The sequence below is a fragment of the Magnolia sinica genome, chromosome 8 (genome assembly GCF_029962835.1).
Source record: "Magnolia sinica isolate HGM2019 chromosome 8, MsV1, whole genome shotgun sequence".
NCBI lineage: Eukaryota > Viridiplantae > Streptophyta > Magnoliopsida > Magnoliales > Magnoliaceae > Magnolia > Magnolia sinica.
Window position 1 is genome coordinate 27395057 of NC_080580.1, and position 16914 is coordinate 27411970.

Here is a 16914-nt window from a genome sequence, read left to right on the forward strand (position 1 = left end):
GACAAATGTACGTTGGGAAATCCTCCTTGTAGGATCCCAGGATCGGAATCGGGCATATGAGTGCCAGAATCCGAGAATGGGGCACTACGGAGACTGTTTGCGCCGGATTCGGCGATCGGGAATTTTATGAGCCCAGTTTCCGAGTTTGGGGCGTGACAAGATTTCTTTTGGACGCCTAACTCGTAGAGGCACAATTTTTTCTTTTTTAGTTTTTTGCAATAAAATGTAGATACAAGTGTACAAGAATCGGTATTCCTCGGGAATTCGTAAAATCTTATTTTTCAAGTTAGATTATGACTAGTGTGGCTAGTTAATCCCCAATAGAGTCGCCATTTTGTGGATGCTGTGAGGAAGGAGAGCGTGATTCCCTAAGGGTACGGGAGATCTACTCTCATCCTTTCCACTGGTTGCCTCGCTCGAGGGCTTTTGTAAAATGGGGCAAATGTGTTATATTTGACTAAAGTTGTCACTAACCAATTATTACGATTATATAGTTGGTTAGAGCCCGTAGAAATGCCTAAGATTGAGAACTCAAAGATCTTTAACCCTAGGATGACTCGTGAGTTTACGTTCTAGAGATTCTGAGTATGGGATCGCGGTTACAGAGAGCGAAGGTGTTAGGTACACACTCTGCTCGTTTGGATATATGGTTTTTACTTCATAAGATCTAATTAATTTCTAAAGAATACAAGTAGTTCTCGCGTGCTGTAAATATAATGCGATGTTGTAGTAAAGGTATTTGATCAATCCGAATTTCTGATGGGCATGATCCGATTATATCGACTAGCTATAGAGCTTGGACTCTGTCTAGGCTAAGCTAGACTAAGGTTGGGCTCTCTCTCTCTCTCTCTCTCTCTCTCTCTCTCTTACTCTCCTTGTTAGAGGAATGGCTATGTGGCTAAGGCTCTCTCTTTGAAATGAGAAGGAGAGTGGGCTATTTATAGCCTCTCAACCCGATTTTCTGGTAATTCTTAGTGATCCTAGGAGTAAAATGTGTTTAAATGGCTAAGATTGAAGATTGTCATATGGCATCATCTCATAGGTTGGATGAGTTGGTAAAATGGTAATTTTAGGTAAGGAGATGGGCATCAGAGTAAATACACCTCAACCGCATACTTAAAGTTCGAAAAAGAAACAACTCACATGCTTGAGGGATGCTGACTGAAAGAGGGGGATTGTCACGTGGCCGACAACAACCTAGCTACCGTCGGTCTCCACTTCGACTCCCTACTTTGGCATGCAGTATCCTCCAAGCGAGTGGAGGCTTTACTGTGAGGGTTGGTGCTTGGGAGTTTCGACCATTTCTCTGATTGGGCTTGGTTTTAGGTTTGAGTCCGGGCTTGGTTTTGGGCTTAACTAGGTTAGTTGACTAGGTTGTGGGCTTGGGTAGGCTGACTGGGTGATTTGGCGATGTAAGTTGACTCGCTAAGTTGACTCAAGGCTTTAGGATTTTTGGGTTCCTAAGGTTTAGGGTTAGGCTACACAGGTTGACTGGGTTGACTTGGTTGGATGGGCTGAGTTGAGGGTTTAAGACTGGGGTTCCTAGGGTTTACGCTTCTAAAGTTAGGGTTTAGGATTGGGGTTCAGTTGTCCATCCATCCGTTCAAACTCAATCAACTTATTAGCCTAAGGTGGGGTGTCTACAGATTTCCGAAACCTAAATCACCGAGTTAACTTATTAAGTCATACCGAGTCGACTTGCTGGGCCAAAACTTGGTCGACTCACCTAGTCAACCCAAGCCCTAAAGTCCAAGCCCATAGGCCCAATAGAGGTCCACCACCTAAATAGCAAGCAAGCCTCATAGCAAGACGAGCTTCCTCGCACGTGTGGGAAACCTCTAGCCAAAGCAAGAGGAAATCCATGCCCTGGGCGGCGGTCTGACCACCGGCCAACCCATTGCGGCTCCCTTGCTTTGGCAGAGAGTCCCCCCCCATTTGTCCAAAAATAACACTTTTACCGAGCAATATGGTCATCTGGATTGTGCCACGTGGTGATCTAGAATCTCAACCATATTTCAATAGACTTGCCAAGAATTACCAAAAAAATAAGTTTGGGGGGTAATAAATAGTTCCCTCTCATTCTCTTTTCAACACATATCTTCCTTTAAGAAACCACTTAAGGCCCTTAAGCCTCCCTTAGCCTATCCATTCCATCCCTCCACCAAAGAGAGGAAAGAGCCATAGGAGAGAGTCCAACACAAGTCAAGCATAGTCTAATTCCATCAAGAGCAGCTTGAGCCAACGAGACCTTGATCCTAGCCGCTTAATCCAATCCTTGCGATATTGTCATCCATCCAACCATTCAATTCTTGTTCGGCTTCGTCTAATCCTAGCATTAGCATTATGCAACACCTTTTCCCTTCTCAATCCCTCTGCTCATCAAGTTCATCATTTCTGTATTGCCTTGTATCTCGCACCTAATCAATTTAGGCATATGTTCTGCTTCTTACCGATATAATTGGATCCTGCCCATAAAAAACCCTGGTCAGATAGTTATTACATTATAAGCATTGCATTATATATATATATATATATATATATATACATCCTTGCATCCAATCAGTACAAACGTATTCTATATGGCTTGTCGATACAATCGAATCTTGCCCATTAAAAACTTGTGTTAATTTGCATTTAATAGTACACTACACACCGTTGCATCATCAAAGTGCAAGAACCCAAACTAATCCTCGAAAATAGTTTAATCCTGCAAAATAGACGTAGGGGCAGAGTGGGTGCCTAACACCTTCCCTCCTTATAACCGCGGTCCTTTCTCTGGATATCTGAACACAAATCAAATAGTTGTATTAGGGTAGAGAATCTTCATATCATCTCTCCTAGCATTTCTTTAGGGTCTTGCTGACTGTAGAAATGAAGTAACTCGCTAACTGGGATTATGATCAAACATAATGCCCTTTCCAACGTACTATCGTAAAAGCCATCGAATGAGATAATCACATGTGAGCTTACTAGCAAATGAGCCAAGAATTCTAAACCCACCAGCCTACCACCGTTGATAGGAAGCGGATTGCATCCTGTCCCCACCTTGATGGAAATCGATCCTGGTAGGGGCTCTGTGGGGTCCACCGTGATGTATGGGTTTAATCCATGCGAGGAAGCAGCGGTGATAATGACGCCCACCTTTGAAACCTTACTACGGCCGGCCCTGATGCTTATTTGTCATTTAACCTGTTCATAAGGTAACATAGATCTGGATGAAGGTAAAACACACATCAGCTTGATCCAAAATTTCTGTGGCCCACCAAGGAGCTGTTAATGGTAGGCGTTCAATCCCTAATGTGTGGTCCACTTGAGCCTTGGATCTACCTCATTCATTCAATCATACCCAAAAATGATCTGGAAAAACGGATGAACGGTGTGGATAAAACTCATACATCAAAGTGGGCCCCACAAAGTCCTTGCCCAGGTGGATTCCGTCCACTCGGTTTCAGGATACATGGATAGCCCTGACAACCATGGCATTAAAAATTTCTAATCAGCAAGTATCCCATCTTGCTGATTAGAAGTGGGGCCCACGTGATGTACTAACGACATCTGACCCGTCCATCCTCACCTTGTTAACCCAAGACCCCCAAAAATCAGGAAAGGGCCCCTTGATTTGCAGGGGGGAGGCAGGCATCATGTTGTGTAAATCCAGGCCATCCGGACACTTCACTGCCATGGATGAAGAGTCAGGATCTTCGACTCATGTGGGTCCCAGTGAGAATCAAGGGTGGGAAGATCATCTCAGCTTGTACCCTATGGTATGGCCCACCAGAATTTTGGAGTGAGAAGTTGGGTGAGCTGTGGCTTAGTTGAAGATTAGGTGAGATTAATAAATGATTAAAATGAAGGGTGTAGACAGATGCATGGTGGAAATATGGCCGCTCTGAGTCAAAGGTCAGCTGAAAACGACAATATCCAAAAAGGAAGATGATTTCAAAGCAAAGGTCATCCATGCATGAATTAATATTATAATAGCCATGATTGCCGCACTCCATTATTAAATCCTACAACACAATTCAAAGATGCCAATAGTGGCCCTAATACGCGGCTAAATCGCAATGGCAAGAATTTATATATGTGTGTGTGTGTGGGAAATGGTACTACGAGGAGGTCGAGCTGTGTGGGCCCCACCGTAATGTATGTGGAACATCAACACCTTGCATTTGATGAGTCCTCTTTAGGTTATGAGAGCCGTATACGGAACTCAGGTGGGCCATACCATCTAAAATCATACGAAAACATGCCTAAAACATATAAAAGCACTTGGCCAGGCACACTTGAGCTATGGATGCGGCAGAAACTTGGTATAACCCCTCATCCAAGTGGGACGCACAATGAATGGGCTGGATTTGCAAACCACATCTCGGTGGGCCCACTAAATGATTATGAATGTTTTAATGGGAGGGTAATCCCTCTCAACTGTTGTATTATGGTGTGGCCCACCCAAGTCATGGATTGACTTGATTTTTAAGTTGGTGGCCAACCATAGAATGGTGCATCTGACTGATGGGGTAGATGTTCGACAAACATCAGGGCACCCCTTGAAACCTCACTAGCCCAACTTTCACCCTGATACAAAACTCTGGTGAGCCATGGCAAAAGGAAACAGTTCCTCCCTTGATTTGCATTTCTCTTTGCGGTCCCACTAGAGTTTTGGATCAGGCTGAAAATTGGGGCGATAGAGTTTCAAGGGTGCCACATCACATGGACCATTCATATTCTGTGCCCATGACAAGTGTGCAAAGGTCCACACAGGTGCTCACGGAAGAAGGTGCATTCCTCTCTCTCTCTCTCTCTCTCTCTCTCTCTCTCTCTGCGTGTGTTAGAAGAAGCAATTCTGAGTACACATGCCATAAATGTTATTGATCCGTTCCATTCATCAGGTGAGGGGCCACCTAAAGGCCTGTTTGGATTACAGATTACATCATTCAGAACAATTTGATAATATTTGTTTAAACACATAATTAGATGATGAAATGCAAAGGAATTAATACTCATGTGAAAATCTCTCATCCAAACATGACATCAACCATTAAATGAATTTATAATCATGTGGAAATCTCCTATCCAAGCATAGACATCAATGTAATTTTTAATTTTTATTTTTTTTAGGCCATTTACATTTAAAAAAGTATCATCATTATAATTTTATCCTGCTTATCCAAACAAGAGAATTATAATTTTATCATGCTTATCCAAGCATAAGAATTATCTATCAAATTACTTGTTTCCAAAAGACCAAGTGATGTAAATTATAATCATTGCAATTTTACAGCAAATTACTAATGTAATTCACAATCACAATCCAGATGGGCCTCAAATGTCCTCTATATCATCAATGCCATTCACCAGTCTATCATCAGTCCACGCATGGCCCACCAAATAGCTGGACTTATATATCCAAGCAAGGGGATCATGGCGGCCCATCCCCAACCGATGAATTGCCTGCATCCAGCACACTTGTGCCACAGGCACATTCTACGAATCTCCTCTTCAATTTCGAATTGAAATACCATAATATGCTAAGCTGAAATCATCCAGAGATAAGGATACAAAGAGTTCAGTGCTTGAAGAAATGAGCAAGTTGAAATCTTCCAGAGGAACACAGTAGCTAGTAGAGTGCTTATCACCCAAGCCCAGATCATGGGTCCCATTGTAGATGGAGCATGGCCCAGATCATACAATCCTAACCGTTGAATCAGTCAACATGCCAAAAAACCAACTGCCCCTTGTCCAAATTCAATGTGCATATTGGCGTAATTGTTTTCGGCCTGCAACCTTAACAACAGGCCCCATGGCTTGGACAGTGTGTTCATGGAATACAACCCGTACAACTGATGGGTCGCCCCCAAGGCCCCCACAAAACCAGCCTAATCCAAAACTCAAGTAGGCCACAACATAAGAAACAACAGGGGCCATGTCGTGATAGATAGAATCTAGGTACATGTGGACTGGATGAAGGGTTAGGTCAAAAATCAGATGTTTTAGCGATTCAGGTGGACCTGGCTGAAAATCAAAGACTGGCATTCCATCCCACCTTGTTCGCTTTGCTGCTTTAGCATCAGGCTGGTTTTGCAGGCCTCAGGAGCAACTTGAGATGAGGCATCTGGTGGACGGATTCGATGATGTGGGCCCGCATCTGCCCGGTCCAACCACTGGGGTGCACCTCCTTAAGAAAAAATGCTTGACTGGTGTTGCTCAATAAATATAAAACAGAAATTTCAAAAAACTAAAAACAAAAGGGATGGCATAGAAAGAATAGCATTTTCCCGTATCTAGACAAATAAGGAGTAGAATTCATACCAATATGATGTCTGAAGAAAGACAGGCAAGTAAATACAGAGGACCCAAAACTCACATGTACACCAAGAGAAAGAAGGAAAAAGAGACCAGATTTTCTAATGGGGCGGGCTGCACCTGTTATCTGGAGCGATACAAAATTTGATAACTAGCACACGGCCGGAGAAAGAGCCCCAATGGCAAGCACATGCAAAATCATCCCTTCATGTGAGGAATTACACAGCTAGATCTTCCAAAGCAGTGACCAATGCTAGCAAGCAGTATTCGAAATGGAGGTGGTTGAAGCTTCCGTAAGTGGGTGGGATTTCAATTCAATGCTCTTGCTTGGTATTTCATGAATCTGCTCGTGGCGTTTCTAGTGGGCGGTTTCCCTCCTTGTGCGGGGTGGAGTGGCAGGAGCCATACGGGAGCTTTGAACTGGCTGGCTGTTAGGGTCATAGGTCTGAGAGGCAAGGTAACTGAGAGCTGTGACCACATCGGCGATGAGAGGCCGCAAGGTGGGCTGCTCCTGGACACACATCGCAGCAACAGCAAGTGCTTGGTACAAGCCTCTCATTGGATACTGGCAATGAAGCAATGGGTCGGCCATCTGCGAGAACTTCCTCCGATCTTTGAATAATGGTCGCGCCTGCAATCACCTCAAGCAATATACAATGAATGATGATGCATTTTACAGTTTAAATTGAAGAAAGAAAGTGGAAGTACAAGGTGCCAGCCCTTCCAAAAGAATAAGAGAAGCATGACAAGGCCCCAAAGATATAGAGCGGTCATCATGAAAATTTCCACTGCCTAACTTATGGGAGGGTCCATGACCATTACCCACAGTCCCAAAGAAAGAATCTACAGGAAGTTTGTAAGGACAATAACAAATCTCTAACAAGGTTCCTGCGATGGACACCAAAGTATCTCCCAACTCACATCAACATCATCATCTAATCCTTATCCCAACTGGGGTCGGCTCATGGTGTGCCGTAATGGCCATTATGGGGCCGTAATGGCCGTTATGTAAAGGTAACAGTGACAACCATTACATTATGGGGTCATAACGGCCCATTCAGCCTCCTATAAAGGCTGTAATGGTCCATTACAGGGCGGTACAGGTTTTTCAGGGTTTTTTCTCAATTAGAGAGAGAGAGAGAGAGAGAGAGAGAGAGAGAGAGAGAGAGAGAGAGTGAGTGACTATAATGGCTGTTAAGGGGGCCGTAATGGCCGTTACAACCCATATCATAAAGGTAATGATGGTGGCTGTTACGGCCACCATTACCATTATGGAATACCCTGTCCGCTACATGAATACTGTTCCACCATTCCACTCTATCAACGACCCTAACTTAAAGAAAGCCCTGGCATGAGTTTGGAATGGCATGTTGCCAAGATTCATGGTGATAGTTATGGCAAACTTTTCATGCCAGCTGCCAACCTGACACAAGCATCCTCCTTCATCCAGGCTTGGGATTGGCAATATGAGCACGAAACTCTCACAGGCACTATGTAATAGTCTATTACATAGGCTATTTGTAATAGTAAGAGCACAAAACTCTCACAAGCACTTTGTAATAGTCTATTACATGGGCTATGTAATAATAGTCCATTAGAAATCCCATCAACACCATTATTATTATTATTATTATTGATTTAAATCTGTGGTTTTAGTAACAAAGGGAGTGCCGGAGTGCAAATGAAGAATGCGGACCAAGACCCCAAAATGACCATTTTTGGTATCTTGGGTCAATCATTCATGAGGGTAGAGAGATTGAGAAGGATGTTGCCTTTAGAATTAGAGCTAGGTGGAGGAAGTGAAGATGTACTTCTGGAGTTCTGTGTGATTGCCACTTACCAAATCAAATTCAAAAGAAAATTTAATAAGAGGGCTTCGAGATCAGCATAGCTTCAAGGGACATTCTGTTTAATGTAGCTGACCCCAGTTAGTTGGGATGAAGCTCATATGATGACGACTAAAACATCATGATTTTCACTAAAACATTTCACCCATGACTAAATTTTAGTTTCACTAAATGGAGTAACTGTTTTTTAATCTTTCTAGCATTGTTTAATGGAACTATTGATGTTTGAGGAGTTTTTTTTTTCCAATAATCCCTTTTACAACAATTCGTCATAACATTCCCAAGGGTACAATACAACAAGGTTTTCACCTTTAATTTTGAAAAGATTCAAAATTTGTCGATTTTGAAATTCAGAAGCATAGTTCCCTCCTAAGCTGCATATGGAATGTGGTCCCGAGTCATAAAACCATTACAAATAATACCAGAACTGGCCATCTCTCTCATATTTGAAAATAGAGGGATTATGCAATGCTCCAGTCAAATGGTTGTACAATGTCCTTCAGGTCCTCAGTTTGTACAAGGACTGGCTCAATGATCCAAACCATCAATATCACGTCTCATCATGGGTAGCCCATGTACAGTGTCCTTCAGAACTTCAGTTTGCACAAGTAGAGCTGATGCAGGACAATTAACCACTTGCTCTAAAAGCTCGAACTGATACAGCATGGCGAATTAATCCCTTTATCTCATAGCCCAGGCCCCAAATTACATGGGTTCTGTGGGCCGCCCACCCCAAATGTGCCCCCGCATCCCACAGGCCACCCCACTCGAGCCCGGTGTGAAAATGCCCCCGCATTAAGAGCTGGTTCAATGATCCAAACTGTCGATATGACAAATATCATCATGGATAGCCAATGCACCAAGGGGGGAAAAAGATTGGAAAATCCTAGCTACATAATATTTGGCATTTTTGGACCCATCTGTGAATCTTTCTTTTTTATATTTTCTTTGTTACCCATCTATTGGGGCTAACCGTTGAAGCATGACAACTTCCAATTTGGGGATCTTTTGGTTCACGATCAACCCATAGTGTCCTTCATAATATCAACTGCTTGGATCAACGAAACACAACATCCTACTTGCCTCACTTTCACAAACCGAAAACCCAACGCTAAACAACCTTTCTTCCTGAGCATTGTATAATACCTCTTGGGAATAACAAAACTCTATTTAAAAAAGCAAAGATAGAACATCAAAGGATAGGGAAGAAATTTATAATACAAAGGGAAGACCAACTGACAACTTGGCAAATACGTGACAAATCATTAGCCTAATCTACAGACATGGGTCAATGCAGAGAAGAGGCCAATGAGACAATATTCAAAAAGCCAAAACTTGAGGCCTAGAGAACTCGTTGGAAACAATACTCGAGCCTCTTTAAGAGCCAGCTATTCCGCTTCCAAGAAATAATCATAACTGAAAGAACCAATAAACATTATGTGAATATGGCCCTCGTCATCCCTTATGACCCCACCAATTCCTTGTCATCCTTCCACATATCCAATACAACAGCAATTTAAGAAAATAATTAGGAGTTCAAAATAATAATCGTAATTAAGGTGACCGCTGTTAATTAGAGAAGTTAAGTCTACTCTTCAAACATCCGCTGCAGCTCTTAGGGTGGCAGATCACCACTAAGGAGAACTCTTGATGGGTGAGAGATTTGGAGCAGGGATTTGTAAAATCCATGGATTTCAAATCACCCCTGTTTGATTTTTTATTGTGGATTAACCAAATCTGTGGATTTTCCCAAATCGACACTTCCATAAATCCATTGATTTGGGGCAAATCCAAATCCCCTAAAAGAAACTAAATACATGACAAACCCCTCAAAATGAGACTCTAATAAAAGACAAAAAAGAAGTAATTCTTTGCATGCTCTACCACCAGAATAAATTCTCCCCAAACTCATAGATTTGTAGTTTGATTCCCAAACAGTGGACTTTAGAATTTGACAAATCCAAATCCAATGCATATCCATGAATTTGACTAGTCCTTGGATTTACAAAATTCACATCGTTTCGTTGATCCCAAACAGGGCCTAAAGATATTATTAGATGTGCAAACAGGGCAGTCGCTCCTATTTTTCTGCATTCTTTTTTAAGGGACTCACCACTGTAGCAGGTGGGTTAAACATTTCATTAACAGGGAAATCGATTTCCTTCACTTTTTTACATTCCCCAAACAGAACATTGTCACATCAAAGGAAATTGTTTGCTTTCTTTAGTTTTCCTTCGCGTTCACTCAATCAAAACAGGCCTTCCTTTGTGTTCACTCAATCAAAAGAGGCCCCAAAGGGGAAAATAGGATTCTGCAGAAATCATTTTCATGTCCAAGGTAATTAACAGTTCCAAACATTGCCTAGGTTTCCTTCTATTAGAGTAGTTTCCTTCTAATCATAAAAGCCCTTACTGGACTATATTTCTGTAGTTGGTTTTAAAGGATAGCTATTATGTGTGTGTGTATGTGTGGAGAGAGAGAGAGAGAGAGAGAGAGAGAGAGAGAGAGAGATGATAGGCTCCTTTTTTTTTGTGGAAAGATAAGAGATGATAGGTTTTCTTACCCATGCAACTAGATTCTGCTCCCCAGCGGCTCTAGTACTGTCAATTGCTTTCCTGCCAGTAATAATTTCCAAAAGAACAACCCCAAAGCTATAGACATCTGATTTCAGTGTCAGCTGGCCTGTCATTGCATATTCTGGTGCACAATATCCGTATGTACCCATCACCCTAGTTGAAACATGGGTCTTGTCTCCAACAGGACCAAGTTTGGCCAGACCAAAATCGGATAGCTTTGGATGAAATCCCTCCCCAAGCAAAATGTTAGAGCACTTCAAATCACGGTATATTACAGGAGGGTTCGCTTTATCATGCAAATACTCTAATCCTTTTGCTGCGCCAGCTGCTATTTTCATTCTCGTATTCCAATCAAGCCGTTTCTCATCAGAAGGAAGGTCTACACAAAAAAGCAGATAAGACGAACAATCATGTAAAGACTATGCAAAAGGAAAAAATCGAGAAAATGAGAAATGCAAACACGACTTGCTCGAGTACACTTGCGGCTCACATTTGCCAACAAGGAACACCCATGTGAAATCCGAGCTGATCAACAAGTGGGCCTCACTGTGTGGACGCATTCGCAAAAGAACCAGGCTGCTCCATGCATCTGGCAGGCCACACTTTCTTTAACCGTCTACTCATTTTGTGCTGATGTATCCAACATAATGAATAAATCAGACTGATTTTGGGCTAGGGCATCTGCATGGTGGGGACCTCCAGATGAGCAGCATGGGTCTTACATTTGTGCCATGCTGGCACATCGGGTGAGCTGCTAGTGCACTCAAACAAATCCAGATAGGAGTGCTCAGACAGAAATAAAAAGAACTCGGTCATAATGGTGTAAGATACCATGAAGATGATCTTCCAAAGATCCCAAAGGCATGTATTCGTAAACCAAAAGTCTCTGATCACCATCAGCACAATAACCAATCAGATTGACAAGGTTAGGGTGATGGAGTAGACTTAACATCAGTACTTCGACAAGAAACTCCCTGTTCCCTTGCAAACCATCACGATCGAGCTGCTTGATAGCCACAATCTATGACAAAAGCGATACAAATTCCATCATCAGACTAATATACAGGCATCAGGTATAGAGGAGATGCACATATCAGCTCTCAGAAAAGTTGAACGTCATCAGCTTAATTGTTTTTTTTTGAAACGAATCATCAGCTTAATTGTTAAATACACAAAATCCACAAACTATTTTCTGGATCAATGTACCCAACTCGCTGAGGATGTTGAGATGGATAAGTGGCAAGACAAGGATAGAATTCAGAACGAATGAATTCCAGGGAACTTAGGAGTAGCACCAATAGGTAATAAGATAGGGAAAGTTAAACTTAGAAGGTTGGCCATGTGCAATAGAATTGAAGAACTGCACCGGTTAGACATAAGAGCAAGTTTGTTCAAGTTGAAGGCCCTAAAAGGGCAAGGGGAAGGCCCAAAAGGACATAGGTGGAGGTAGTAAGACAAGACTTGAGGACCTATGGTTTAACTGAGGATATAATCCATGATAAAAATAGAACAGCATAACAGGATTCGTATAGCTGATCCCAATTAGTTGGGATAAGATGATGATTATGATTATGTATGTTCCCCAATCTAGGGATATAGGCCGTGATAGAAAAGAATGGTGTAACAGGAATCGTGGAGCTGACCCAATTAATTGGGATAAGATGATGATGATGATGATGATGACGATGACGATGATGAATGTGCCCCAATCGCCACTCCCGATGATGAATGTGCCCCAATCACCAATCCCCCCATGTTATCCATTTTGACTCGCAGATCCAGATTATGGGTCATTTGTGATCTGGATCTCTACATTTAGCTACTAAAATTGAAATTTTCTGTGGTTCTATAATCTTTATGTTGATTAAGTTATAAAGACAAAAAAGACTTTGATTTATGCATTACCATGCATATAGTGTAATACCATGCCTATAGTGTAATAGTGTGCATGTAAAATATTATATTCATCATTTCATATATAAATTATACAATCTGTACGTAAAACTATATTGCTTGTACCAGTGTTGTAAATAGCTATGGTATGTAGCATGTAGCTTACGCTGTGTGGCGCAGCTTAGCCTTAACACTACGTAGCTCATGAAAATAGCTTAAGTTGCATGTAGCCTACGCTATATGATAATTTGCACATGCTACACACTACATAGAATACGCCACACACTGCATAGCTCAAATTACAAGTTATTTTCACTAAATTAAAAGCAATCAATGTTTTCAATGATTTGTTATAATTTTTCTGTTTTCAATTAAAATTAGTTCATCTTTTTAATGCTTTTAGTAAAATAATATGAGTAAAAATCAGTTTCATTACTCTTTCTTTACCTTTATACTTAATCATTGCTCTTTCTTTACCTTTATACTTAATCATTGCTCTTTTGTATTACTTTAAGCTGCGTTTGCTTGAACCAAATGTCACTAAATTTCATTATTAATCAGTCTAATTTGGTACAAAATATCAAGAAATTGGTGCTACCAAGTGCAACCTTGATTAAAAATCTAGAAGTAGCATGTAGCGTAAGTGTAGCTTATGCTACACACTATTTGCTATTTAAAACACTGGCTTATACTTAGTGCATGTGTTGGAGCAACCCACATGATCCTACCCATATTGTACCATGTAATGGAGGAAGTATCGTACTGTGTACCCATTCGCATACCAGTATACCACATAAAGGAGCATCATGCAATTCAGGTAAGATTGTTCTAAATACCCATTTTTTAGGGAATTGTATTTTCAACCACCATGTTTGCATGAGACACCATTTCTTTTCTACTTTTGGTAATATAATTAGGATCAATTTTGCCATTAATTTTTTTTACAATAGTACAAATTTGTACCCGTAGTGTACCACGTATTGGAGGAAGTATCATACTGTGTACCCATGCGCGTACCACATACCAGCGTCACACAATCCATGTAATCTTGTTCTAAATACCCTTTTTTGCGGAATTGTTTTTTCATCCACCATGTTTGCATGAGACACCATTTCTTTTCTACTTTTGGCAATACGATTAGCACAAATTTGCAGATTAAAAAAAATATACGATAGTACAAATTTGTACTACAGTTATTACAAAAACTAGATATGATGGGTGTATCCATAAAAAGGGTGGGCATAATAGTGGCTCAGGTTAACTTTTTTTCTTAAATTTTCTCTTAACAATAAAAATAGCATTATACCTTGCTAAATTATTATATAAAAATGTAAATAGAAAAAATCTAACCTGGTTAGTACTCTCTAATCGGCCTTTATAGACTCGACCAAATCCCCCCTCTCCCAAAAGACAATCAGCCCTGAAATTCTTTGTTGCAGCAGCCAATTCACGGAATGTAAATGTCTGGGCAGCAATGTGATCTGACCCTTCCTTGGGGACCTCCTTCTTCCCATCCAGTGAAGGATTCAACTTCAACTTCTCTGAATATGAAAGGAAAAGAAGAAAAAAAACAAACACAAACACACCCCTTGCCATAGTCAATGCCAATTTCAGAACAAACAAAAGGCATAAATAATATAAAAACAAGCGAATACCAACAATGAATTTAACTTCAAATTCTATAAAACAGAAAAACAATTGCAATAATCACATCATCAGTACAGCAAACAAACAAAAAGCATACAGGACAAAAAATAAAAATAAGAAATATCAAACAAGGCTTTAAATTCGATTCCTCTAAATGTACAAGGTCCTGTGAGAATAAATGTAATCTTGGGAAGCAACAAACAGGCTCCTAACAGGTATTACCAAACTATGTGATCATCAAAGCTATCTGTCCCTTGCAAAATTATGGAAGTATGAAAGCTTATGGTCCTTTCATGAAGAGAGTACTGTGATAAACTACCCTGACATCATAATGGTAATGGCCCCAGTGTTACACTATTTAACACTTGAATGAGAGAAATAACGGCTGTTTTTTATTATAAGAAAAACTTTGATACTCTGGCAGAATATGTTGAATGATATGCAGGCACTTAGAAATTACATAGACATCATATGCATTGAATACAATTAATTCAAATTAAACTCTCCAAAATTATATTTCCCAATTTAGATGAATCATGAACAAAAAATTACACCTATTTGATCATCTGACTATCGGATATGTGGACATTTATATAGGATGGTTAAAATGAAAAAATACCCAATGGTCCTACTTCAACAAACAAGTGCCCACGACTCAGAGGTTAGAAGTATTCAACCAATCTGATTTTGGAACTGTGATTCAGTGATGGCGGGTTCGGCAATTTAGTTAGTTTCTATTGATAAATATATGCCACATGTACGAGTTTCGGGTGCCTGCCTATCAAGCATCATACACTACCTGGGCATCATATAACTCCCTTTTTTCTAAATAATGGTCACTGTCAAGCAGAAAATGTTAAGCTGACCAATAATCATGTGTTTGAGACTTTTACAAGTTTCGTTTGAAAACACCGATTTTAACAGTAATAACTGTTACATAATGATAATGGCCCTTGGCCTTTTTTGTTTATCAAACCCGAATTTGAAACCTTGCCTAGAACCAATCACGCCACTTTCCATTGAGAAAATTGGGCATGTAAAATTAAATTATTAATTTCCATAATATCCTTTTTTGGTGGTAGAGTGCGGGTCCCTGCCTCTTCAAAACCATGGTCAGGAGACTCGATCCCGGGCCATGGCTCAAGTCAGTGGTACCCTACCAAATCAGCTACTGAGATGGGTGTCAATCAAATCCTTCAAATTACATATTCTATGGTCATCTAAAGCCGGCAGAACTCCGATCAAGCGAAAAAAGAATCCAAACATGGTCGTTACAGTATCAATCGAACCGAACTTTCTATTTGCAGAAATAAAAATAAGAGGATGATTTGGACCTAATTGAAACATACCCACATGAAGGATACCTATCAACATGGGAGGGAGAGGATAAAATTCATCGAATACCGCCTTCCGAACCCACACCCAAAATAAATCCATCAAACCCAAATCTCTATATATAGCAGACATACATACATACCCATGCATGTATACAAATATGCATGCATGTATATCTGGAGATTGAAACCTTGGTTTCCAACCCAAAAGATACAAATTTCAAGGGAATCCCAGAAAACCCAGATGAGAAACCATTCATATGAATCAAAGCATTCAATAATTCTTCATTTTCAAATATGATTAGATCCAAACCAAAAACAAAACCCAAAGAGGGATTGATCAAACACGATGTAGAAAACAGGATTGAATATAAAAAAATATATACAACAGATATTAATAAATAAAATAAAATAAAGCACTTTTTTTTCTTTCTTTTGAGGTGGCTTGGAAAAACCTGATGGAGCTGCCTTGATCTGCGGATCGGATTTGCTCTTCTTCGAATTTTTGCTCGATTTTCCAGAGCAAGGAAACCACCCCATGTTTTTTTTTTTTTTTTTTTTATTACTTTTTTCGGATATAAGAGAGAGAGAGAGAGAGAGCCTTTTTTCAGATATCAGGAGAGAGAGAGATGATGGGTGTGTTTATATCCATTTATGAGTGCATTTAAATACAGGGACGCTACTTCCGTGCAACATTAAAAAAATGGTGGTGACTCATCTTCGTTAACCGTGGCAACTTGTAAGGATATCCAGACCATCCAATTTCTGGGGCAGGCTTTGATGGAGATGATCGAAAATTGCGGCTTCTTGAGAAATCACCACCGTACAATTGTCTGTATCATCAAATGGAGGTTTCGGATTAAAATGGTATAGGTCCAGATACAATCGCTACCATTGTATGGTGTGTGAGTTTTGGCACATGCTCCTTCTGCAATCTAGCATCAAAGCTCTGGACGGTCTGGATTCTCCTGCAACTACGGCATGTGTAGAGTGGACGGTCGCTTAAAAATGGTAGTGAACAATCACGGGAATGTGGAGTGAGGCTCGCCCGTTTGGAGGCTCGCCTCTGCACTTTCCTTTTGCTCTTTTCCGCGGTGATCTCTACCGTTCGTGCGGGGTATGCAGTCTATGTGAGGAAGTTTCCGGGGAGGGAAAAACATTGGTACTCTGGCGGGGTGTGATGATGATACACAGGCACTTGGAGATTACATACCCAAATACAAATAATTCAAATTAAACTTCCCAATGCGTGGATAGCAGTTTAGATATACTTGAAACAAAAACTGAGGATATTTGATTACCTGACTGCCGTTA

General features: G+C 40.7%; 1 protein-coding gene across 1 annotated transcript; it reads right to left on the reverse strand.

Annotated features, from left to right (window-relative positions):
- Positions 1-6258: 6258 nt before the first annotated feature.
- Positions 6259-16186, reverse strand: LOC131253140 (probable serine/threonine-protein kinase PBL7). The gene is made up of 5 exons (XM_058253975.1): positions 16056-16186; positions 13970-14160; positions 11558-11747; positions 10714-11105; positions 6259-6934 (listed from the first exon to the last, which is right to left on the reverse strand). The coding sequence occupies exons 1-5, from the start codon at positions 16138-16140 to the stop codon at positions 6662-6664; spliced, it is 1131 nt and encodes a 376-aa protein (XP_058109958.1). The 5' UTR covers positions 16141-16186; the 3' UTR covers positions 6259-6661.
- Positions 16187-16914: the final 728 nt, after the last annotated feature.